The 21352-nt window shown below is 38.5% G+C and overlaps 1 protein-coding gene across 5 annotated transcripts in view; it reads right to left on the bottom strand.

Annotated features, from left to right (window-relative positions):
* Window positions 1-21352, bottom strand: part of DIAPH3 (diaphanous related formin 3) — a 516220-nt gene that overhangs the window by 353566 nt on the left and 141302 nt on the right. For all 5 annotated transcript variants that reach the window (XR_013550080.2, XM_078433000.2, XM_078433008.2 and 2 more), the window contains 2 exons: window positions 19492-19628; window positions 15991-16096 (listed from right to left, as the gene is read on the bottom strand). Coding sequence is in view for 4 of the 5 variants with exons in the window: in XM_078433000.2 (XP_078289126.1) it covers window positions 15991-16096; window positions 19492-19628 (243 nt within the window). In the remaining variant the exon portion in view is untranslated. The remainder of the gene's footprint in view (window positions 1-15990; window positions 16097-19491; window positions 19629-21352) is intronic.

The raw sequence follows: 21352 nt of genomic DNA, 5'->3' as shown, positions 1-21352 counted from the left end.
AAGGCATAAAGAAATAACATAGCTAATTAAATCCTTTAGTATATTCCTCAAGTGCTAAAAATGTAAAAATCACTATACTTTCCAGTTATTTAACACCCCAAATTTCAAACTGGATATGCATTTTTTTTGTATCCCTGGCTAAAACCTATCTTTCATTATCTGAAATCCATATAATGGAAGCAAGAGAGACTGGAAGCAAAAGAGATGGGTCTCTAGAGAAGTGAAGTACTCTTTGTTGTTGATGATGATGCTATTTTTCTGTCTACACTCTACCAGAGTCTTAACAAGAATGACTGGCCTACTGATCAATATGTTTAACCTCATGCTGTTCCCTAAATTGTCCTTTCTCCATCCCTTAAGGCAAGGTTTATATGAATTTAAAATGTCTCTTTTGGATTAAGACACCTCCAGGGGTCTCAGGTCCTGCTGGTTGAAATATATCGTAATTATTGTATTTGATGTCTAAATACTAAAATCTGACCAGCATGCCCCTACTGTCAAAACTTAAGACTATTTAAACTGGAGGAAGGAAATGTGCCAGAAGATAAATAGAGAAAAGGGAAATACTTAGAATAAAAAAAAGAATAAACTTAAAAACAGAGGCTACCTTTCCAGTACACATTCACTCAGCTGTAACTGGTTCATGTCACAAGGTTTAAAATACTTTCTTTCCACCTCCTTGTCAGTCATTACCCAGTACCGACAAAAATACCTTTTCAGCAATAGTATAGACTTTTAAAAGATCTCAAAGATCTTACAAAGATAATATTTCTCTACATTTGAGCAAATAAATTAGTATTAACCACGAGGTTTCTGGAAAAGATGTAAATTATAAAGGGCTCAATGCAGCAAAAATAGCAGCATAAAAATTAGCAGGAAATAGGATCTAAATGTAAAGTAAATATGTGTAGAACAATAGCAGCATGAAATTGAAGAGAAAGAAGGGAAAAGGATAATCCACATTCTTTCCAGGAAGTATCCTAAAGGGCAATTTTCTATAAAAGGAAAAACAGAAAATTGACTTAAGCTGAAATAATGAATTTAAGTTCATTATCTAAAATCCCTTCCCAATTCTAATGGTAATTTGCCATTATCATGACCTATAACCACTCTTAAATTAATGTCATGTAAACACAGGCCTAGGAAAATATGCAAATACACAGCAAAATGTAATGTTTCCTTATAGACAAAAAAAATTCTATAATCAAGGTAAGGATCAAAGAGTTCTTTCTAGGTTTTTAAAAATGTATACTCAGACATAAAGACTTGTTTTATCACACAATTTCAAACTAATATAGCATACCGGCAGAAGCAGGGGCCAATATAGCATCTATGTCATACAAATCAATTCCTACAGACAGTGGAAAAGGCTCACGAACTATGAAGGTGAACAGATCATGCTGCCTGTCCTCATGAAGACAATAGATCAATGATAAAAATATACTATGTAGAAAAGATATGTTCCATATATACTGGGAATGTGGAGAAACCAAATAAAAACAAGGACAGCTGGGTAACGGCATTGACTCTTAAAGATAAATAGGAAGGCAGCCTGATGAAGTGAAGGACTGAGATGAGATGTTCTCAGCATCTAAGGAATTAACCGGTTAGAAAACCTGGGCCCTGGGCCCTTCCGTTGCATCACAAAGGATTCAGGAGAGAGCGGCTCCAGGAGTCACTAGAGATGAGGTTGGACAAGGACACAGGCCAGATGAGGCACAGCTTTGTATGCCAAGTCAGAAAGTTCAGGTTCAACTGGAAATAGGAGAAACTACAAGGAATGTAAAGGAGAGGCAACAGTAGAGGTAATAATATTAGTTAAGAAACTATTGTAGAAGCAACTTTAGTGAGCAATGATGAGAGCTTGAACATTTGAAATCTATGGAAACTGACAGAATTTGATGGCTTGGTGGACATGGGGTAGAAGAAAAGAATTTGTGAGAGCCCCTCTCCTTTGTTCTTCAACTAGACAAGAGGAGGTACCATTAACAAAGCTATAAAGTACAAGGAAAGAAAGAGGTGGAGGGGGGTGCTATTTCAAGTGTTAGTTAAATTCTATTTAGTTAACATATATGGTAAAATTGGTTTCAGGCATAAAATTTAGTGCTTCATCACTTACATTTAACACCCAGTGCTCATTTGAACAAGTGCCCTCCTTAGTACCCATCACCCATGCTGTCCATTCCCCACCCACCTCCCTCCATCAACCCTGTTTTTTCTCAATAGTTAAGAGTCTCTTATGATTTTTTTCCCCTTCCCCTATGTTTCTCTTTTGTTTCTTAAAGTTCACATATGAATGAAATTCTATGGTATTTGTCTTTCTCTTACTTATTTCACTTAGCATAATAGGACACAAAAATACAGATTTCAAGGGGCACACACAATCTGATATTTATACAAGCATCATCAACAACAGCAAAATATGGAGTCGAAATGTCCATCAACTGATGAATGGATAAAGAAGATATGGTGTGTGTATATACACATACAATGGAATATTACTCAGCCAACAAAAAGAATGAAATCTTGCTATTTGCAACAGTGTGGATGGAGCCAGAGTGTATTACTCTATGAGAAATGGGATTCAGAGAATAGAATAAACCCTGCTTTTAAAATTCTGAGATTAAAATGTACATTAGGAATCATTAATTCATTAAAAAAAATGTTTAGTTATTGGGTACCTAGCCTGTGTCAGCAGGGGATATTAACAGAAGCTCAAGGAAATAATGGCATTATGATATTCATCATAAAAGAATCACCATCCTGTTTCATGTTCCAAAAGTGTAGCATATACGATTTTCATTAATTTGTATTTAGCATTCTAATTGTTTAATAGCGTGACAAAATCTACCTCCCTATGAAGTAGATGAGGGTAAGTAAACAGTGCTTCTGCCTTCCTGGAAACATCCTAATTTAACTAAAGCCTCTATCTTTGGGCATCAGAATGCAGAATTCACTTTCTGTTTACTAGCTCAACCATTTCATTTCCTCAAAGCCTATTTATTGGTGCCCCCTCAGCACTTCTCAGTAGTAGGGATATAGCTATGAGAAAAGACAAAAATCACTATCAGAAATGAGAGTCAAGATTGACTCCAAGGTTTTTAGATTGGGCAATTCAAAGGATGGAATTATCATTTATTAAGGTAGAAATTAAATCATTCATTAAGATGGGAGAAAGAGGCTTGGAACGACAGATCAGGGGAGTTGGGTTAGAAATACATTTTAGTGATGAGCATCGAAATAAAGTGGAGAAGAAAACTGGATATAGGACAGCCAGGTTCAAGAAAAAGATGACCACAGCAACTGTACATAAAAATCAAGGTCTTGCATAGAACCATCTAGGAGTAGCAGAAAGGAAAGGTGACATACAGGAACTGATGGGGCATTTCAATGGCAGGTTTTGCTTTCAAGGCTGGGCAAATAAAGTAAAAAGGCATCCGGGCACCTGGATGGCTCAGGTGGATGAAGGTGTGACTCTTAGTTTTTTGGCTCAGGTCATGAGCTCCTAGTTTCATGAGTTCAAGCCCTGCATCTGGCTCTGCACTAGCAGAATGGAGCCTGGTTGGGATTTTCTATCTCCCTCTCTGCCCCTCCTCACTCATGCTGTCTCTATCTCTCTCAAAATAAATAAGTAAACTCAAAAAAAAAAAAAAATTTTTAAGCATAAAATGCATCAAAAAGGTAGAAGAAAAATAAGATTGTGGTGCTCAGGAAATATGGGAGGAAAAGTTTCTCAACAGAGAGGGTGATCAACTCAGTCAGAGGCTCTAATAGGTCAAATAAGATGACCAATAAATTAACATTGGTTTTGGCAAATTGGTGACTTGATAAGAACAGTTTCTATAAAAAGGCAGAGTTGCTGTCCCAAGTAGGACAACACTTGCCTTCTCATGGGTACCATATGCAATCAGCAAACAAAAGCATACCATTAAAATCGGCACTAAAATATTCTTCTCCTTGCTCCAAGCACATCTTTATACTTTAGAAATACTGGTTATTAACCTTTGCTTTCAGCGAGTAAGGCACTTCTCTTTAGGTGTTAAATCATGGACTCAGTTCTGATGATTCGGAAAGCAAATACTGTAAGCTCATTTTGTTACTCTTACCTTAATTATCAAAAAGGAGGCTTGCATGAAATAAAGTATTTAACAAAAGTTATAGCTGGAGGAGTGTGTGTATGTCCATCTAGGGCTTAGGATGGCTGAAGGTTTCCTCAAGAGCAGCGGCAAACAGAAGGTGCACTGTAAGGACTGGGGCTGGGAAAGCCCACAGACAAAGATGAGGAAAATGCACAGCCAGAGCTGTAATTATAAATAGTGAGAGAAATGTAAACAGTGCAGGAGACTAGAAGGCACAGACACGCAACAGGGGGCAAAGTAAATAAACCGTAAACAGAAATCTCAAAGATACTCAGTATGAGGAATAGAGCTGTTCCAAGGCAATCTTAGGAACAAAGCAAATGATCAAAGAAAAATCATTCAACCTGGAAAAAGGTTAATCGGCAAGACAAAGAAAGAAAGATGCCCCATGTACATCACTTCAGCAGCAAAGCAGCTTTCTGCCCTTGAAAACAGGCAGGTTTGCTCACATGTGAATACACAGCACCTAAATTTCCTCTGGTACACAACTGCACTATGGCTAATTATCACTATGCTGAAAACAAATATGAGGAGAAAAAACCACTTTATGCATTTTTAAACTTCGAACAAGAACCTTTGACCCTTTTGCAAAACTCCAAGCAGAAAATTCAAGGGACCCTAACAGGTGTGATGCCTGAGGCCCAACCATAAAAGCTCATCCAAGTTTTTCGAAGGCCATCACAGAAAATGCCTTCTCCATGATTGTGCCGAAGGAACTGAGAAGATATCTGAAAGCCAAAGCAAGCATATTCTTTAGAAAGCTCATACTTTAAAAACAAAACACAAAACAAAAAAGAAAGCTCACACTTCAGTCAACATGTTCATTCTAAACACAAGTAGATGTTTTTACAAGTAAAACGATGGCTATATGACACTGAAAATATATCAGCTGCACAAGCTAAATTCACATTATAAACAAGTACCAGTCAAGTACTTACATAGAAATTCTATCGGAATCTGTGAATAATTATTACATGGGCTTGGAAGATACAACTTAGTCTGCTCTCCGTCTTTCCTAACCCATTGCTGAAATCATTTGTTTTTCTTTGCACAATCAAATTTCATATTTCTCAAGTTAAAATGAGTAAATGATGCTTACAGATGAAGTTCCCCTCTACTGCAGACAAACTCCAAAGAATTTAAAAAGCACTGCATTAACTCAGAATAAAAACTAACCAGACTACATTATATGGACAAACACAGAAACATTTAAGTAGATCAGCAGATGTCAAGTTCTATAATTTTAACTTCCAGTTCAGTGCTCTGTCAATTATAGACACAAAGAACAACTCAGAGTCCAAGGTACCTGCGTAGAACCCACATAAACACAGAGAAATAAACTGCAGGATTCAAGAGGCTACGATTTATACGTATAGAAATACTGGAAAAACAAATGGATTTTTAAATATTTATTCAGAAACTTCCCTCTGAAACAGCATTAATTTCTTCTGTGTCCTCTCATGCATTTTGCTGTACGCCTTAACTACTGCATTTTTCTTATGAAACATTAGCTATCTTCAGATTCCCAAGTATAAGCTTCTTAAGGGCAGGAGTATACTTCTTTATGGTCCTAGTATAATTCAGCGCACAGCAGTCACTGAATAATTAACTAATTGACTGCTTAATTATGAAACTCTGTGCAGTTACCTCTGAAGCATGAAGTAAGTTTATCTTTCTGGCAATCTACTATAGCATAACTGAATAAATTTATTATGTAAACTCAGAAAATTGGCAGTATGTGCTAGACAAAAATGTTCGCCACAATTTATACTTAAGTGTGTACTCCATATGACAATATGAGGTCACATTAGATTGTCCCACTATGTTTCTTTAATGTCTTCACTTAATGGCCTATTATTTACCAGTCCATTTTAATACATTTAACCTTTTGATTCATATTGACATATGAATCCTACTGATGTAAACCTCAATAGAAGTAGTCAAAACAGAGAGGAATTAAACTGATCTCTGCATCCTTCTGGAATGCCTCCACAATAATCCTAAAAATACATTTTCTATACTCTCTGTTCTTCATTTGGGTCCTTCATTAACGGTGAGAATAAGTTATCTGAAACTGAAAACTTCGGTTAGTAATTTTGTGGGGGAGTGTGGAGATACTTGAAACAAGACAAAATAGTAAATTAAGGTAGGACTATTTATTATAATGAGGACTTTATTTGGTCTTAAGCAAAATTAAACTTGAGAATATTTTGAGCATTTCAGGGGTACGGAAAAGAAAAGAAACAGAAGCAAATAAACTTGACTGTATCTAAAAGGGTATTTTAACCCATGATTTGTTTCAATGTTCTATTTCTCAAATATTGTCTAATAACAGATTGCAAGGTACAGTGACTATAACTCAATTAAAGGTAATTTTTCCTACTTTCTGAGACATATGAAAATGTGATCCAATCAATTTTACAAATATCTATTCTGTATTTGAACTCAATAAAATCCAGAAATTGAAGAGGCTTTTTTTATTTTGTTTTTAAGAGAAACTGTGCCTTTACAACAGCCATGGGAATGCAGTTCCTTGACTGCAGGGAGTATAAATGACTAACAGCCCAGCCCCAGCTGCTCCCTGTGAAATCCATCACAAGATTTGAGTCAAACCCACACTTCCCACCGGCTTCTCCCAGCCAGTGTCTGCACACAGCAAGAATAGTGAGACAGGACATGAAGGGCTTTGACTTGAGGATTCCCCAACCACGTTGCCAAGTTCTCCCGGAACTGCACAGCAGCCTAAGATACTTCCCCCAAGCCTCCTTCCTTCTCTCCTCCACCTGGGGTCAAGTGTGCACTGAGCTGGACATCTCCCCACCTGCCCCAGCCCTCTCCAGATCTCTAGTAGGCATTTCCCCTAGCTCCTTGCTGATCAAATCACTTGCTTCTCAAAGGACCTAGATTAACATAGCCTTGTTCTACAAAGCAAGTTGCGGAGAATATCGTTTTCAATTTTTCTGATTCTTAAGTATTATACATGAAACTTCTTTTGTAACAGGGATTTTTACTTTTTCTTCTTGTTGTCTAAATGTGAGCACCCTATCCACTTTAGTATGTAAGCATGAGACATTCGTTAACACCATGTGCATGCCAGGTGTCTGAATATGTTTGAGACCTTACTTTCCTCTTGTAACAGTTCTTGAGACAACAAAGACCTGGATTATATTTCTCCCTTTTGCTTCTTTGGAAAATACATTTCAGGGTAGAGCAATATCTATGGGAATCCTAGAAAGACATATCTATCATTCACCCCAGTCCACCGAATCCTGGAAGGATATAATCTACTACTCTTGTCCACTGTCCACTCAGTCTGTAATTAAGGTAGAGAAAACTACTCTGTAGTACCGCATGAACCAAAATTAATGAGGGATGCATTCCGTTCTAGCTACACCAAGGTACGATGAATGACAGGAAAAACAATAAGAGCACAGACTGAAGAATAAGAGGGTGACAAGAGAAGGTTTAGTGGTCTGCTCCCCAATGCATGACAGTGCACCACCATGGGTCTCTTACATTTCTGCATGCATTGCAAGCCAAGGCACTGACTGCCATTTTTCTGGATGAACTTTTCAAGGAAGTTTGAACGGCAAATGGGTAGGCATGCTTCATGTCCAGTCTAATAAAGATAATGTCTCTTTGGAGCAAAAGGCAGGCACAATTACAACCCATTATAAAAGATTAGGATTTCCTAAATTCAGAGTTCCTGTCCTGTAGCACAACCTGGCATCCCCACCCTATCTTTAGACTCTCCAAAACAAAGGCCTGCACTCAATTTTATCCTGAACTGGGAATCCTATTGTTTATCAGACAATTGGGAGGCCACGTTTTAAGCACTATTACCCATTAGCCCCCTATTTGATAAAGATCCCATTTGGGGGGCTCCAATAACTGTAAACAATGCTTTCATTCCAGAAGCACCATGTGGACATTCAAGACCACACATCTTATGAAGAAGCAAGGCATTAACTTGCTTGTCTCTCGAAAAACACCAACTTTCACCTTAGAGGTGATCATAAGAGATGTTCAAGTGTTTAAGCAAATGCTAGCGGTACACCGTGCAGTCCTCAGACAACCATGACAAGCTCACTCTCCAACTGAGGCTACCGTTGGTCCTGGAGAAAAAAGTTATTTATGTGTACATGCAGGCAGTTATCCCTATGATGGGAATCACCCAAGTGGAAAAGGTGCTAAGAAATCTGTCCCCGATTTTAGTTGACATTATCAATGATACCACACATTAGCCCCAGAAAGCACTCAGATTCAACTCACTAGCCAGGGTTGTTATGGATAAAAGTATTGCCCTAGACTTCCTTCTTGCTGAACCAAGGGAAGTCTGTGCAATCACTAATATGTCATTCTGTACCTGACTACCTCAGACAAGGTGGAAAAACCAACAGAAAAAAATTAAGAAAAAAGCCTCCTGGTGTTCAAAGTCAGACCTTGATGGTCTGTGGGGTTTGTTTAGCTGACTGGATCTAGGACCTGGAAGGCCTGGCTGAGGTCCATATGACAGGCTAGCCTCAACTTACTGTTTAGAGTACGGCTGACCAAGAGCTTTAATTAAATACTCTGAGATAAACTGAAGAGATTTTGTCATAGCTTTTATCAATCAAAAAAAGCGCTGCCTGTGATGGAAGAGTTGAATTCCCTAAACTCAAGGTTTCTCTCCTAAAACACAAACCACTGCAACTGGAAACTGAGGCTGATACAAAGCTGTACTTGAGCCACTACTATTGCTGTGGGTAATGAAGTCCTTTGTTTTCGACCCAGGCATTTATGTCTTCTCATAGCATGCATAAGACTAACAAGGCAAACTAACACATTAACTTATAAGTGACACAAAATCACAGACCCTTCATCTTCTTGACACTCCCCACCCATGAGTCCAAGAGGACTGAAAGAGGAAGACAACATAGGAAAAAATGTAGCACGTAGTCACCACAGGCCTGAAAACACGTACACAGAAGCAAAGCCAAACAACCACCCCAAAAAACTCAAGGATTACCACCCTTTGATTCCTTTCCTGACAAAAATCTACCACAATTCAAACAGTCCTCCGACCAACAGCAAGGCTTTGGACAAACTCTTTAGAATCCAGATAATGTTTCCGATACGCTAGCAAATTATGGCTCTAAAATGAGAAGGGAGAAGATACACGTAGAAAGGAAAAGAAAAATAAAGGGAAAGAAACGAAAATAATAGATAAATTCAACATGTGGTTGAAACTAGGGACTGGTTCACCGGCACTTATTCCAACCCTCTTCTGGGAAAGCAGACTGTGTCAGTATGAGAGGACAATCATACATATCAAGACCGGACCCTATGAGGAAAGGTTTGGGTCTGTGGCAGAAGCACTATTGTCTGCTCTATGGTCTCAGGTGCTGACTAGAATAGAATGTTGGGAGTGGTTTTTCCCTTAGAACATTCACGGATGTTGTCTGGCATTTCTTCTACATTATGTCTGTAATACCCATCCACACACAGTTCCCTCCCACAAGTTCTGTTAAGGTATCCAGCACCATTTCCTGCTTAAATTACCCACAGTGGATTATGCTGCTTGAAGCTGAAAACATCTCTCTGATACACTTGAGAAAAAGTAATGTATAATTTAAGTCTGATATTTATATTTGTACTTTCTTTTCTGATAGGTAAGACTCTCTAAGGCCTGAGAATAATTTTAACTTATTTCTGGGACTCAGTTTTTCACTTTCTTTCTCTACCATATGCGTGGGAGGAATGAAAGTTATGTTCAGTTCTATCAAAAACATAGGCAGTCACATTATCTTCATTATTATCAGACTCAAAAAAAAAAATCTAACAACACTCCTTTCAAAAGTACTATGTTATACTTTGCAATAAAAGAACAATGAGATTTTTTTTTTTTATTTTACCATCTCCCACTTACTCCAATTTAAAAGCAAACAATTGGTTTCTATTTTATTCAGTGACAAACAAGTTTTATTTTTAATTTGGTGATTTGCTAATATCCACCAGCCTAGCACATTTCAATCAATGCAAAGTATACAGGTAATGGTATAAAATGGGCACTTAGTACTCAATAGTTTCATGGGCAAATTGATAATGAGCTAGCTCTAAAATATACTTTATTGTAGAAAATTCAGAAATATCCAAAGAGAAAAGTATTTTTAGGTATTACTAAAGTGTTGCATGATCTTTTTAAAGGAAACAGAGAACAACCAGCAACCCCCAAAAAGACAATCTACTTACTACCCCCCCCCCAACACACAACCCTTCTCCTTAAGTTAGTTATCTGGAAAACAGTACCTTTAACTCCTAACTTAAGCTTGCCATCTGCTAGCTATTTCATATATTAGGCTTAGTAATAATGAGAAACCTTCCTTCCAGAATAAAAATCCACAACAAAAGGGTTGAGTAGGGAAAATAAGAATTAAAATTCTTCCCATTGCTTATTCATCATCAAAAGCATACAAATTTAATCTGGCCTTATCAGAAAAATGGGGAAAAAAATGCTAAAATGAATTTTCACTTCTCAATGAAAATTAACTTTTAAAAACTGTATGAAGAAATTTTAGTGTTTCAAAAATAACACAACTAACCATAAAACAAAATATAATTACTTACAACTAAACAAATTACTTTCAAAAAAGCAAATACAATCAGCCACCTAGATCTTGGTATAAAATTTCTCAAGAACTGAATCAGATGATTTAAATAACTATCAAGGGGAGGTGTTGCTGCTAGCCCTGCCCCCACCCTTATTCCCCTAACACTAAATACGGCAAACAAGCAGTCATTGAAAAAAAAAAAAAAGAAATCATCTCCACAAATTTTCACAGGCAGCATTACTCATAAAAGCCAAAAAGCAGAAACAATTCACATGTCCACCAACTGACAAATGATCAACAAAATGTGGAATATCCATACAATACGCATAATATTTGGAGCAGAAAAAAAATGAGGTTGCGACACATACTTCAACATGAATGAACCTTGAAAATATTATGTTAAGTGAATGCAATCAGTCAGAAAGGACCTCATATTGTATTATTCTTATCAAATGTCCAGAATATGAAAATCTATAGGGAGAGAAAGTAGATTAGCAGTTGCCTAGAGCTAGAGGGAAGGAGGGCATTGCAGGCTGACCGTGAAGGGGTAGGGTGGGGGGATTCTTTTAGGGGTAAATAAAAGGTTCTAAAGTTGATTATGGTGAAGGCTACACAACTCTGATTATACACAAAATACTGAACTGTCTACGTCACATGGGTAACTTTTATGATACGTGGATTTTATCTCAATAAAGCTGTTAAAAAAATCATTTCAAATTTATATCAGATCTTTAGATAAATGTTTAAATTTCTTCAAGTCTTAATGTCGTCTTTAAACCAGTAATCCACTCTCAATTGTTAACTGACTATTCTCTTTCAGAGAATTGTATAGATATTTACTAGCTAAATATAAATTTATCATAACTACACCAATCATCTTTCCATATGGTAGCACCTTCAATGAGAGTAACTACCATAACAGAAATGACTAAATATACCCAAGAATGTTTTTGATACGTGTAGTTTGCCTTCAGGTTCATATGGTAATCAGTTATAATTCTTAAAGTTCGAATAGATGTACCTCAATGTTTGATAGCCAAAACAAATTTAATAGGCAAATAACGAATTTTAAGGTTATAATGGTCACCTTTCAACTGTCAATCATGTTATTTACCTAGATTAAACATGGCTTTGTTCTTTTTTTTCTTAAAATTTTATTTTGAGAGAGAGAGAGAGAGAGAGAGAGAGAGATGAGGGGCGGGGGGGTGGGGGTGGGTGCAGAGAGAACCGTAAGCGGGCTCCACACTGTCAGCACAGAGCCTGATGTGGGGATCAAACCCACGAACCATGAGATCATGACCTGAGTGGAAACCAAGAGTCAAATGCTTAGCCAGTTGAGCCAACCAGGCACCCCAAAACGGCTTTGTTCTTAACAAGACATTTTTTACCCCTTTCCTCAGACAGAGCTTTATTTTTTTTTTATTTTTTTTATTTTTTAATATATGAAATTTACTGTCAAATTGGTTTCCATACAACACCCAGTGCTCATCCCAAAAGGTGCCCTCCTCAATACCCATCACCCACCCTGCCCTCCCTCCCACCCCCCATCAACCCTCAGTTTGTTCTCAGTTTTTAACAGTCTCTAATGCTTTGTCAGACAGAGCTTTAAAATGTTAAATGATATAATATTGCCATAAACTGGGACCTTAGTTTTACCAAGATTTGTTCTTAACTGTTTATTTTGAAATAATTGTAGATACACAGAAAGTTGCAAAAAGAAACAAATGCACAGTAGATCCTAGGTATTCCTAACACCTTGCATGATTATAATACAACACAAAAACCAGGAAAGTGAAATTGGTACAACCCACAGAACTTACTTAGCTTTTAGCAGCCTTACACTCATTTGTGTGTATATGTACAGTTCTATGTGAGTTCATCCTATGTGTACGTTTGTCACCATCACCACGATCAAGATGCAGAACTGTTTCACCACACACAACTCCCTGCTGCCATTCATTTATGGTCACACCCAACACTTTCTCAGACCCCGTTCCAAATCTTTAGCAACCACTAAACTGTTCTCTGTCTCTAAAACTTGGTTCTTTCAAGAACGCTATATAAGTGCAATCACAAAGTGTGTAACCAACAGCACTGGCATTTTTGGTTTTTTTTAATTTTTTTTTAACATTTTATTTATTTTTGAGACAGGGAGAGACAGAGCATGAACAGGGGAGGGTCAGAGAGAGAGGGAGACACAGAATCTGAAACAGGCTCCAGGTTCTGAGCAGTCAGTACAGAGCCCGACGCGGGGCTCGAACTCACGGACAGTGAGATTGTGACCTGAGCTGAAGTCAGACGCTTAACCGACTGAGCCACCCAGGCACCCCTAGCACTGGCATTTTTCAATCAAGGTAATTCTCTGGAGATTCACCTAAGCTGTTGTATATATCAATAGTTCATTGTTTTTCATTACTGAGTAGTATTCTATGATACAGGTGTACCACAGTTTAACCCTTCATCTGTTGAAGAACTTCTGGGTTGTTCCCAATTTGAGTCTATGACAAATAAAGCTGCTATAAAAATACATGAACAGGTTGTGTGTGAGCATGCATTTTGTTAATCTGAGATATGTTCATGGGTATTGCGAAGTTCTAATTATGTAACAATTTTTTAAAATCTTTTGATGGTTTCTTTTTTTTATGTTTGTTTATTTTTGAGAGAGAGCGAGTGTGCATGCAAGCAGGTGACGGGCAGAGAGAGAGACAGAGAGATAGAATCCAAAGTAGGCTCCAGGTTCTGAGCTGTCATCACGGAGCCCGAAGTGGGGCTTGAACCTATGAACCGTGAGATCATGACCTGAGCCGAAGTTGGACGCTTAACCAACTGAGCCACCCAGGTGCCTCTAGTTATGTAACAATTTTAGTATCAACACTCCTAATGTTTCTGAGAAAGGAAGATTGCCTTCAGTCTCCAATCTCCACTGTTGTTAATTGAACAAAATTCCTTTTGAAGTCTACCATTTACTCAACTCTTACGGCAAATGAACTAAACATTTTAAATACATTAATCTATATAATCCCCACATCGACCATGGGGTAGTGATCAACAGTCTCCTTATCTTACAATTAAAAAAAAAATGGAGGCAAAGAAGAGGTCTGGGGCATGATCCTGGGTCACAGAGCCAGGATGGGAAGAGCTGGGACTTAAATTCAAGCTATCTGACTCAGAAGTCTACTCCTTCCATTCCAAGACAGCATCCCGTCCACTCTTGGGATGTATGTATTATTAAATACAAAAAGTATACACTAGCACAAAAAGTATTTAGGGGATAAAGTTTATATGTGACTATTACATTTCCTAAGTGAGATTTTAAAAACTGGACGTGATCTCTAATATGCTATGCAAATGACCAAAATTCATCTGATAACCTGTTGCTATCTGCACAAACATTATACGGGTAAAAGGTAACCTGGGTACTAAAGGAAAATTCAGGTAAAGTCACCAGCTTTTCTCTACGAAGTTTTTTCTGTGTTCCCTCTTCCTTAGGCTTGTGGTAAATAGGAGGCCTGGGGCCAGATGAGAAAGGAGGAGAAGGGAGGGGCTCCTGGGTGGTTTAGTCAGTTGAGTGTCCAACTTTGGACCAGGTAATGATCTCACGGTTCATGAGTTCGAACCCCACAGGGGGCTCGTTGCTGTCAGTGTAAAACCCCCTTTGGGTCCTCTGTCCCCCACTCTCTCTGCCCCACCCCCGCCCATACACTCTCAAAGAAAATAAACATTTAAAAAAAAAAAAAAGAGAGAAGGGAAATGAGAGCAATGACATCCTTGTCCGTGGATACACACTGTAGACTCTAAGACTCTAGAATACATATGAAAAATCTGAAGGAGTAAGGTCCACATCAGAGGTGATAACACATCCCAGGCCCCTACTCCCATGCTCTCTGACAAGCCCTGATGAGTAAGTAGAGGCTTTTTTCCAGAAGCTCTGGTAACAGGACCTATGCATTAGGGAATATATACTCGGATCTCCAGCCCTACCTGTTGCCCAGAGAAACAAATCACAACAGGGTTCCTCACCAGCCATTCACAAACACTGTCATCAGAAAGGTCATCATCACAAACACCATCCTCAGAAATACCATAATACATTTTTTTAATTTTGACATCTCTAAAATTTTCTGATTGCTCATCAAATACTATCTTTTTTTTTTAATTTAACGTAAGATTTGGTTTCTTTATTCCTACCACAATGAAAAATAATACAGAGGCCAAGCTGCACAGACCTTTAAATAAAAGTTAAAACTAGAAGTTTTTTACTAATTAAGGGGGAAATAAATTTACTTTGTAGCTATTATTAGCACATTTTGGTTTTTAATCATTGCTGCACATTAGAATCATCTGAGAATCTTTAAAAATCCCAATAGCCAAGTCATACCAATTAAATTTTTAAAATATCCAGAGGTGGGAGTCAGGTATTAATTATTTCCTTAAAGATACTCAGGTTATTAGCAATAACTAACAATTCCAGCAATTAAAACAAAACCCCTCTTTTTTTAAAAAAAAAAAAAAAAGGAGAAATTATATAAACATTAGTTATACAGCTTGGACACTATACTAGTTAAGTCTAAAAATAACTTCCTTAAAAAAAAAAGTGACTTTCTATAACAGCACTTAAATATTTTTTAATTTATTTTTTAATATTTATTTATTTTTGAGAGACAGAAGACAGTGTGTGAGCAGGGAAGGGGCAGAAAGAAAGGGAGACACAGAACCGGAAGCAGGCTCCAGGCTCTGAGCCGTGAGCAAAGAGCCTGACGAGATCATGACCTGAGTCAAAGTTGGACGCTCAACCAACTGAGCCACCCAGGTGCCCCAATAGCACTTAAATATTTAAATATCTTTGAAAATCCTAGTGTACCTTGGTCTCCTTATTATTCATGCAAACTCTTAACTTTTCAGATATAAAAACTAATAATTCAGCAAAAAGCCGTAATTCACTTAATTGTCCAAACTTCATAAAAAGTTGTAATTATCAAGTAGTAAGACTAACAGAAAATAAAGAATTCATGGACTTTGATTATCGATTTTATAGAAATCCCTAGGAAGTCAGCATCTAAGAAAGTAACCCAAGGAAATAATAACAGGTATACACCAAGTTATAACTATAAGAACACATTGTGATATATTACACATTAGAATTCTATACATTTATTTGAAATGTTATAAAACATTCAATGGCATGCAGGGTTTCGTACTTAAATATAAGCCAGTCAGAAAACAGTTATAAAACAATATGTAAGATTATACCTGAAACTTACCTGCAGCTGAGCTGAATCATGCCTGAGACCTTCCACAATAGATGAAAATCTGTCAACATTTCTTTCTTCTCCAGCTGATGTTAAAGCTTCTAAAACCTCTTCAAGGCTATCAGAAAATTTGAAATTAATTAAATTGCCAACAGCAAATAATCTAAATGCCTTAATACAACTGCTTGATCTATTCAACTCCAGAGTCACTACTCCCAGAACCAGCAACATTTTAAAAGCTTACTGAGTACATAGCATGTATCAAGTACTAGCTACATGTTTTAATTCATTTATGCCTAATAACCCTATGATGAGGGTAACTTATCAAACATTTATAAAGTGCTTTCTACACATCAGGCATTATATAAATCAGTTTACAAATATTAACTCTTTTTAATGTATATAAGTCTATGAAGTTGGTATTGTCCCATATTATAGAGCAAGAAACTGAGGGAGAAAAAAGTTAAGCGATTTTTCTAAGGTCTCACGTCTCCTAAATGATGAAGCAAGGATCTGAAATCAGACAGTCTTTGTGGTGAGCACTGTCCTGGTTTCCTTAATCATTACACTCTACTTCCTTTTCAGTGTAAATGAAGTCTGATAGCCAAAAATACACAGTAGTAAGGATTTATATACACACATTCGCACATAAAAAATATGCACATAAAAATACGCACATAAAAAGTAACAGTTAAAGATCTATAGTCGCTACACCTTTAAAGAACAGTGTTAACACGATCTAGTGTATTGTAGGTCAGTTTGTAGACGTAAACGTGTAGTCTGTAAATGTTATCTGTATCATTTTAATAACCTATTATGAAGTCAAGAAATAATAAATATGGAAGAAGTAGAAGAAGAGGAAGGTGAAAAAAGAGGAGGAAAAAGAGAAAGAGGGTAAAGAAAGAAGAGGGAAAGGAGATGGCCAAGAGGAGGGAAAAAGAAAGGAAAGGAGAAGGTGTTAAGGAGGCAAGAGGGAAGAGAGAAGACACAAGAAATGGGTGGAAAGAGGGAGGAGGAGAATGGAGCAGGAGGAGGAGAGGAAGAAAGGCGGAGGGGGAAGCACTAGGTGCATCTTGTGTGTCAATATTAAATACCCTCTTAGGGTTTTTACAATAAAGTTACTATGGTCTTTTTGAAACAGTTAAGGGAATGTGGTGCAGCTGTACCTGGCTTCACGTGCTGGCGCTGCTGCTGGGGACATCCTTGTCCATGGACACACACCTAGCTGTGCAGCCACGAGAGGACATCCTTGTCCACAGACACACACCGTAGCTACCCACATAGCCACAGGGGGACATCCTTGTCCGTGGACACACACCTACCTGTGCAGCCGCGAGGGGACATCCTTGTCCGTAGACACACGCCGTAGCTACCCGTGTAGCCACAGGGGGACATCCTTGTCCATGGACACATGCCGTAGCTACCCACGTAGCCACAGGGGACATTCTTGTCCGTGGACACATGCCATAGCTACCCACGTAGCCACAGGGGACATCCTCGTCCGTGGACATACGCCGTAGCTACCCGTGTAGCCACAGGGGGACATCCTTGTCCGTGGACACACGCCATAGCTACCCACATAGCCACAGGGGGACATCCTTGTCCGTGGACACACACCTAGCTACCCGTCTTGCCCGGGGGGACATCCTTGTCCATGGACACACGCCATAGCTACCCACATAGCCACAGGGGGACATCCTTGTCCATGGACACACGCCGTAGCTACCCACATAGCCACAGGGGGACATCCTTGTCCGTGGACACACGCCATAGCTACCCGTGTTGCCGCGGGGGGACATCCTTGTCCGTGGACACACATTGTAGCTACTCATGTAGCCACGGGGGGCATCCTTGTCCGTGGACACACGCCGTAGCTACACACATAGCCACAGGGGGACATCCTTGTCCGTGGACACACGCCGTAGCTACCCGTGTAGCCATGGGGGGACATCCTTGTCTGTGGACACACGCCGTAGCTACCCACATAGCCAAAGGGGGACATCCTTGTCTGTGGACACACGCCGTAGCTACCCGTGTTGCCGCAGGGGGACATCCTTGTCCGTGGACACACACTGTAGCTACTCATGTAGCCATGGGGGAATCCTTGTCCGTGGACACACGCCGTAGCTACCCGTGTAGCCACGGGGACATCCTTGTCTGTGGACACATGCCATAGCTACCCGTGTTGCCACGGGGGAACATCCTTGTCCGTGGACACACATTGTAGCTACTCATGTAGCCACGGGGGGCATCCTTGTCCGTGGACACACGCCGTAGCTACCCGTGTTGCTGCGGGGGGACATCCTTGTCCGTGGACACACGCTGTAGCTACTCATGTAGCCACGGGGGGACATCCCTGTCTGTGGACACACACCATAGCTACCCGTGCAGCCGAGGGCAGGGCCTGAGTCTTGCCTGCTGACTCTCCAATAATCCACACAGAGCAGCTCAACAGTTGCCAGGCCCAGGAGGGTCGCCACAAGGACAATTATCAAATGCATGCGGGAGGTTCTGCTTACAGGCCTCTCTACCTAGCCTTTATGAAAGGGCTATTTATTTACTCTGTAGGTTGTTCTGTTTTTATATCTTCACCCTTTTTAAAAGATATTTTAAATAATTTTTAAATGCTTCCTGTAATAAGAATCCCAATCTTTCAAAAAAGAAAAAAAAGGGGGGTGGAGGTTTATCTTTATAATTATCTTTTAATATGTATGTAATGGTCTTTTGCTTACAATCCTAATATGTGTGGATAATGTCTTTAAAGTTTAAAACTTCAGGATGTATTTTATGGTCAAAGACTACCCTCAACCAGTAAAGTACTATTACATATAGCACTTTTATTATTTTTTTAAGTTTATGTATGTATTTTGAGGGAAAGAGTGTGAGCATGGGCTAGGGAGGGGCAAAGAGAGAGGGAATGAGAGAAACTCCCAAAGCAGGCTCCAGGCTGCCAGCATGGAGCCCGAGTGGGGCGAGTGGGGAGGCTCGGGGGCTCAAGCCCATGAACCATGAGATCATGACCTGAGCTGAAATCAAGAGTCGAAGGCTCAACCAACTAAGCCACTCAGGTGCCCCACAAATAGCATTTTTAAAATCTGCCTTACAAACAGATTTTCAAATAATATGATGTTTGCTTTTACAAGGGAAATTGCATGACCTACAATTTGAATTAACTCTATCTGGAAAACAAAAATCACTTAAGAAACAGAAACCATTTGCATATTTTTTTAAGTCTTTGTTGAGAATTTTTATTTAGGGTTTGAATTCGGAACAACTTAAATACGATGAAGAAATAAGTTTTTCATAGAAAAAGGTTAGCCCATAACTACTATACTGATTGAGAATAATTATTACTCAAACATTTCTGTTCAGACAATTATGAATCTAAATCAGCTGCTTAAGTAATACTTCATTTATTAACAGTAAATTCTGGTCTAAAATAGAATAATGAAAACATTAAGTAAATCAAATTATATTGTTATATAATTAGAGAAATGAGTTGAGAGGACTTACATGCTTTCCTCCCCTACAATGCATACTGCAGAGAGGAGTTTTACCACATCTGTCATCATACTTGGGTGCTTGGGATCGATGGCTTTGGCTAATAGAGAAAGACTCCTTTCTTCACTCATAATTCTTTCCAAGCCATACTATAACATTTTGGAAATAAGAGGTTAAATGTTAGCAGTTTATTGGGGGAAAAAAAATAGTGCCCTAGAGGAAATACAGTTATTAAAAAAGTTTATAGGATAATATTTTTTTTTTACTTTGTACAAGCTAGAAACTATAAGGAATGTATAACATCTTGGAAAAAATTCATAGACTTATTCACATCAAAAACTATGATAGACAACCAAACATAACTCCTCAAAGGTGATTTTACAATAGTATGACTTACAATTACTAAGAAAGCTAAGTATCCAACTGGAGAAAGGGAGAAACAGTGAGGAAAATGGAGATTTCCCAACAGAAACACACAAAATAAAAAGTCAGTTTTTGTACCGGACACTGAGGCCATAAGGAGCTTTCCTGGGAAGGATGGTTGGTAAGGGATATACCACACAAGTAAATACACAGATCAGCTCTAACCCAGAGAAATATAATGAAAACCACCCACACAATATCTAGTTTTCCAATAAAAAAGTAAAATTTTAATCAAATTAATCCAGTATATCTAAAATATTATCATTTCAACATAATCAATATAAAACATTTATTGATGAGACAGGAAGAAAAAATAACTAAGTATTCAAAACCCAATGCATGTTTTATATTTACAACACATCTCAGTTCAGACAAGCCACCTTTCAAGTGCTCAATAGCCACAGGTGGTGACCACATTACATAACACACACCTAGATAGTAATGCTGAGTTCATAAAATGGGCACAAGTTGAAAGAAGATTTGGACAGATCCCGTGTAGAAACTGCCATGAGGAGCATAGATACTCTGATCCGACTGGTATTTTATCATCAGAAAGACAATGCAGTTGTAAACACATTATATAAATGGGATGATGCTGGACAAGGATAAAGTTTGTTTGCTACTGCCAGGATGCCACATCCAATTAGAAGATAAGGAGTCATGTTAATGACTTCGTGTTTTGATTTGAGGATATATACATCTCTTAGGGCCCACTTACAATCTATGGGAGATAAGTATCAAATAACAGAGGATAAATAGAAGCAATAAAACAATATGATTTATCTTCTATGTATCCCAAAGGATCCTTCTAAAGAGTGAGAAATTGGTTGATTAGAATTACTACTGAACACTAAAAAGGACTTTAATCCCAATTACAGACCTATGAACTACAGCTTAACTCAAAGTTAACACTAGATATAATTATCAAAGTTAAATCTATAACAAGCTTAGACCCAAATGCTGTGAGTGGTATGAAATCTTATTTCTAATTTTCCTATCGTGCCTACGTCATTTATATAAAGAAGCCGTCACACTGCTGAAAACACTGCATTTGTTTTCAACCACTATCTAAGGAACACAGGTACCAAGGAAGCAGCACAGGCAGAAGGGCCGAGCGCCCAGGATATGCTTTCTGGAGAGACATCTCCGTCTTTTTGGTGGCAGGGAAAAGTTTACAAATAGATAGCTAAGCCAGTCAGGAAATGATCCCTTTTGTGATGCCCTGGGCTGTCTCCTAACTGGAAACAAAGAAAGAGAAAGCAGGCATGGGGCCAAGGACTACAATGTTCTTCAATAACCATTATAGGGAATTGTCAGAGGTTTATAAAGTACCACTTAGATGCAATTCAAAAAGCCAATCAGTCAATGATTACCAAGTGCCAAAGAGCTGGCTCTGTCCTGAGAAACCAGAGGATTCAGTAAAGCATTTCCCTTTCATTTCCCACCCACT

Source organism: Panthera onca, chromosome A1 (assembly GCF_046562875.1).
Source record: "Panthera onca isolate mPanOnc1 chromosome A1, mPanOnc1 haplotype 2, whole genome shotgun sequence".
Lineage (NCBI taxonomy): Eukaryota > Metazoa > Chordata > Mammalia > Carnivora > Felidae > Panthera > Panthera onca.
This window is presented reverse-complemented; position numbering and strand designations above follow the sequence as displayed.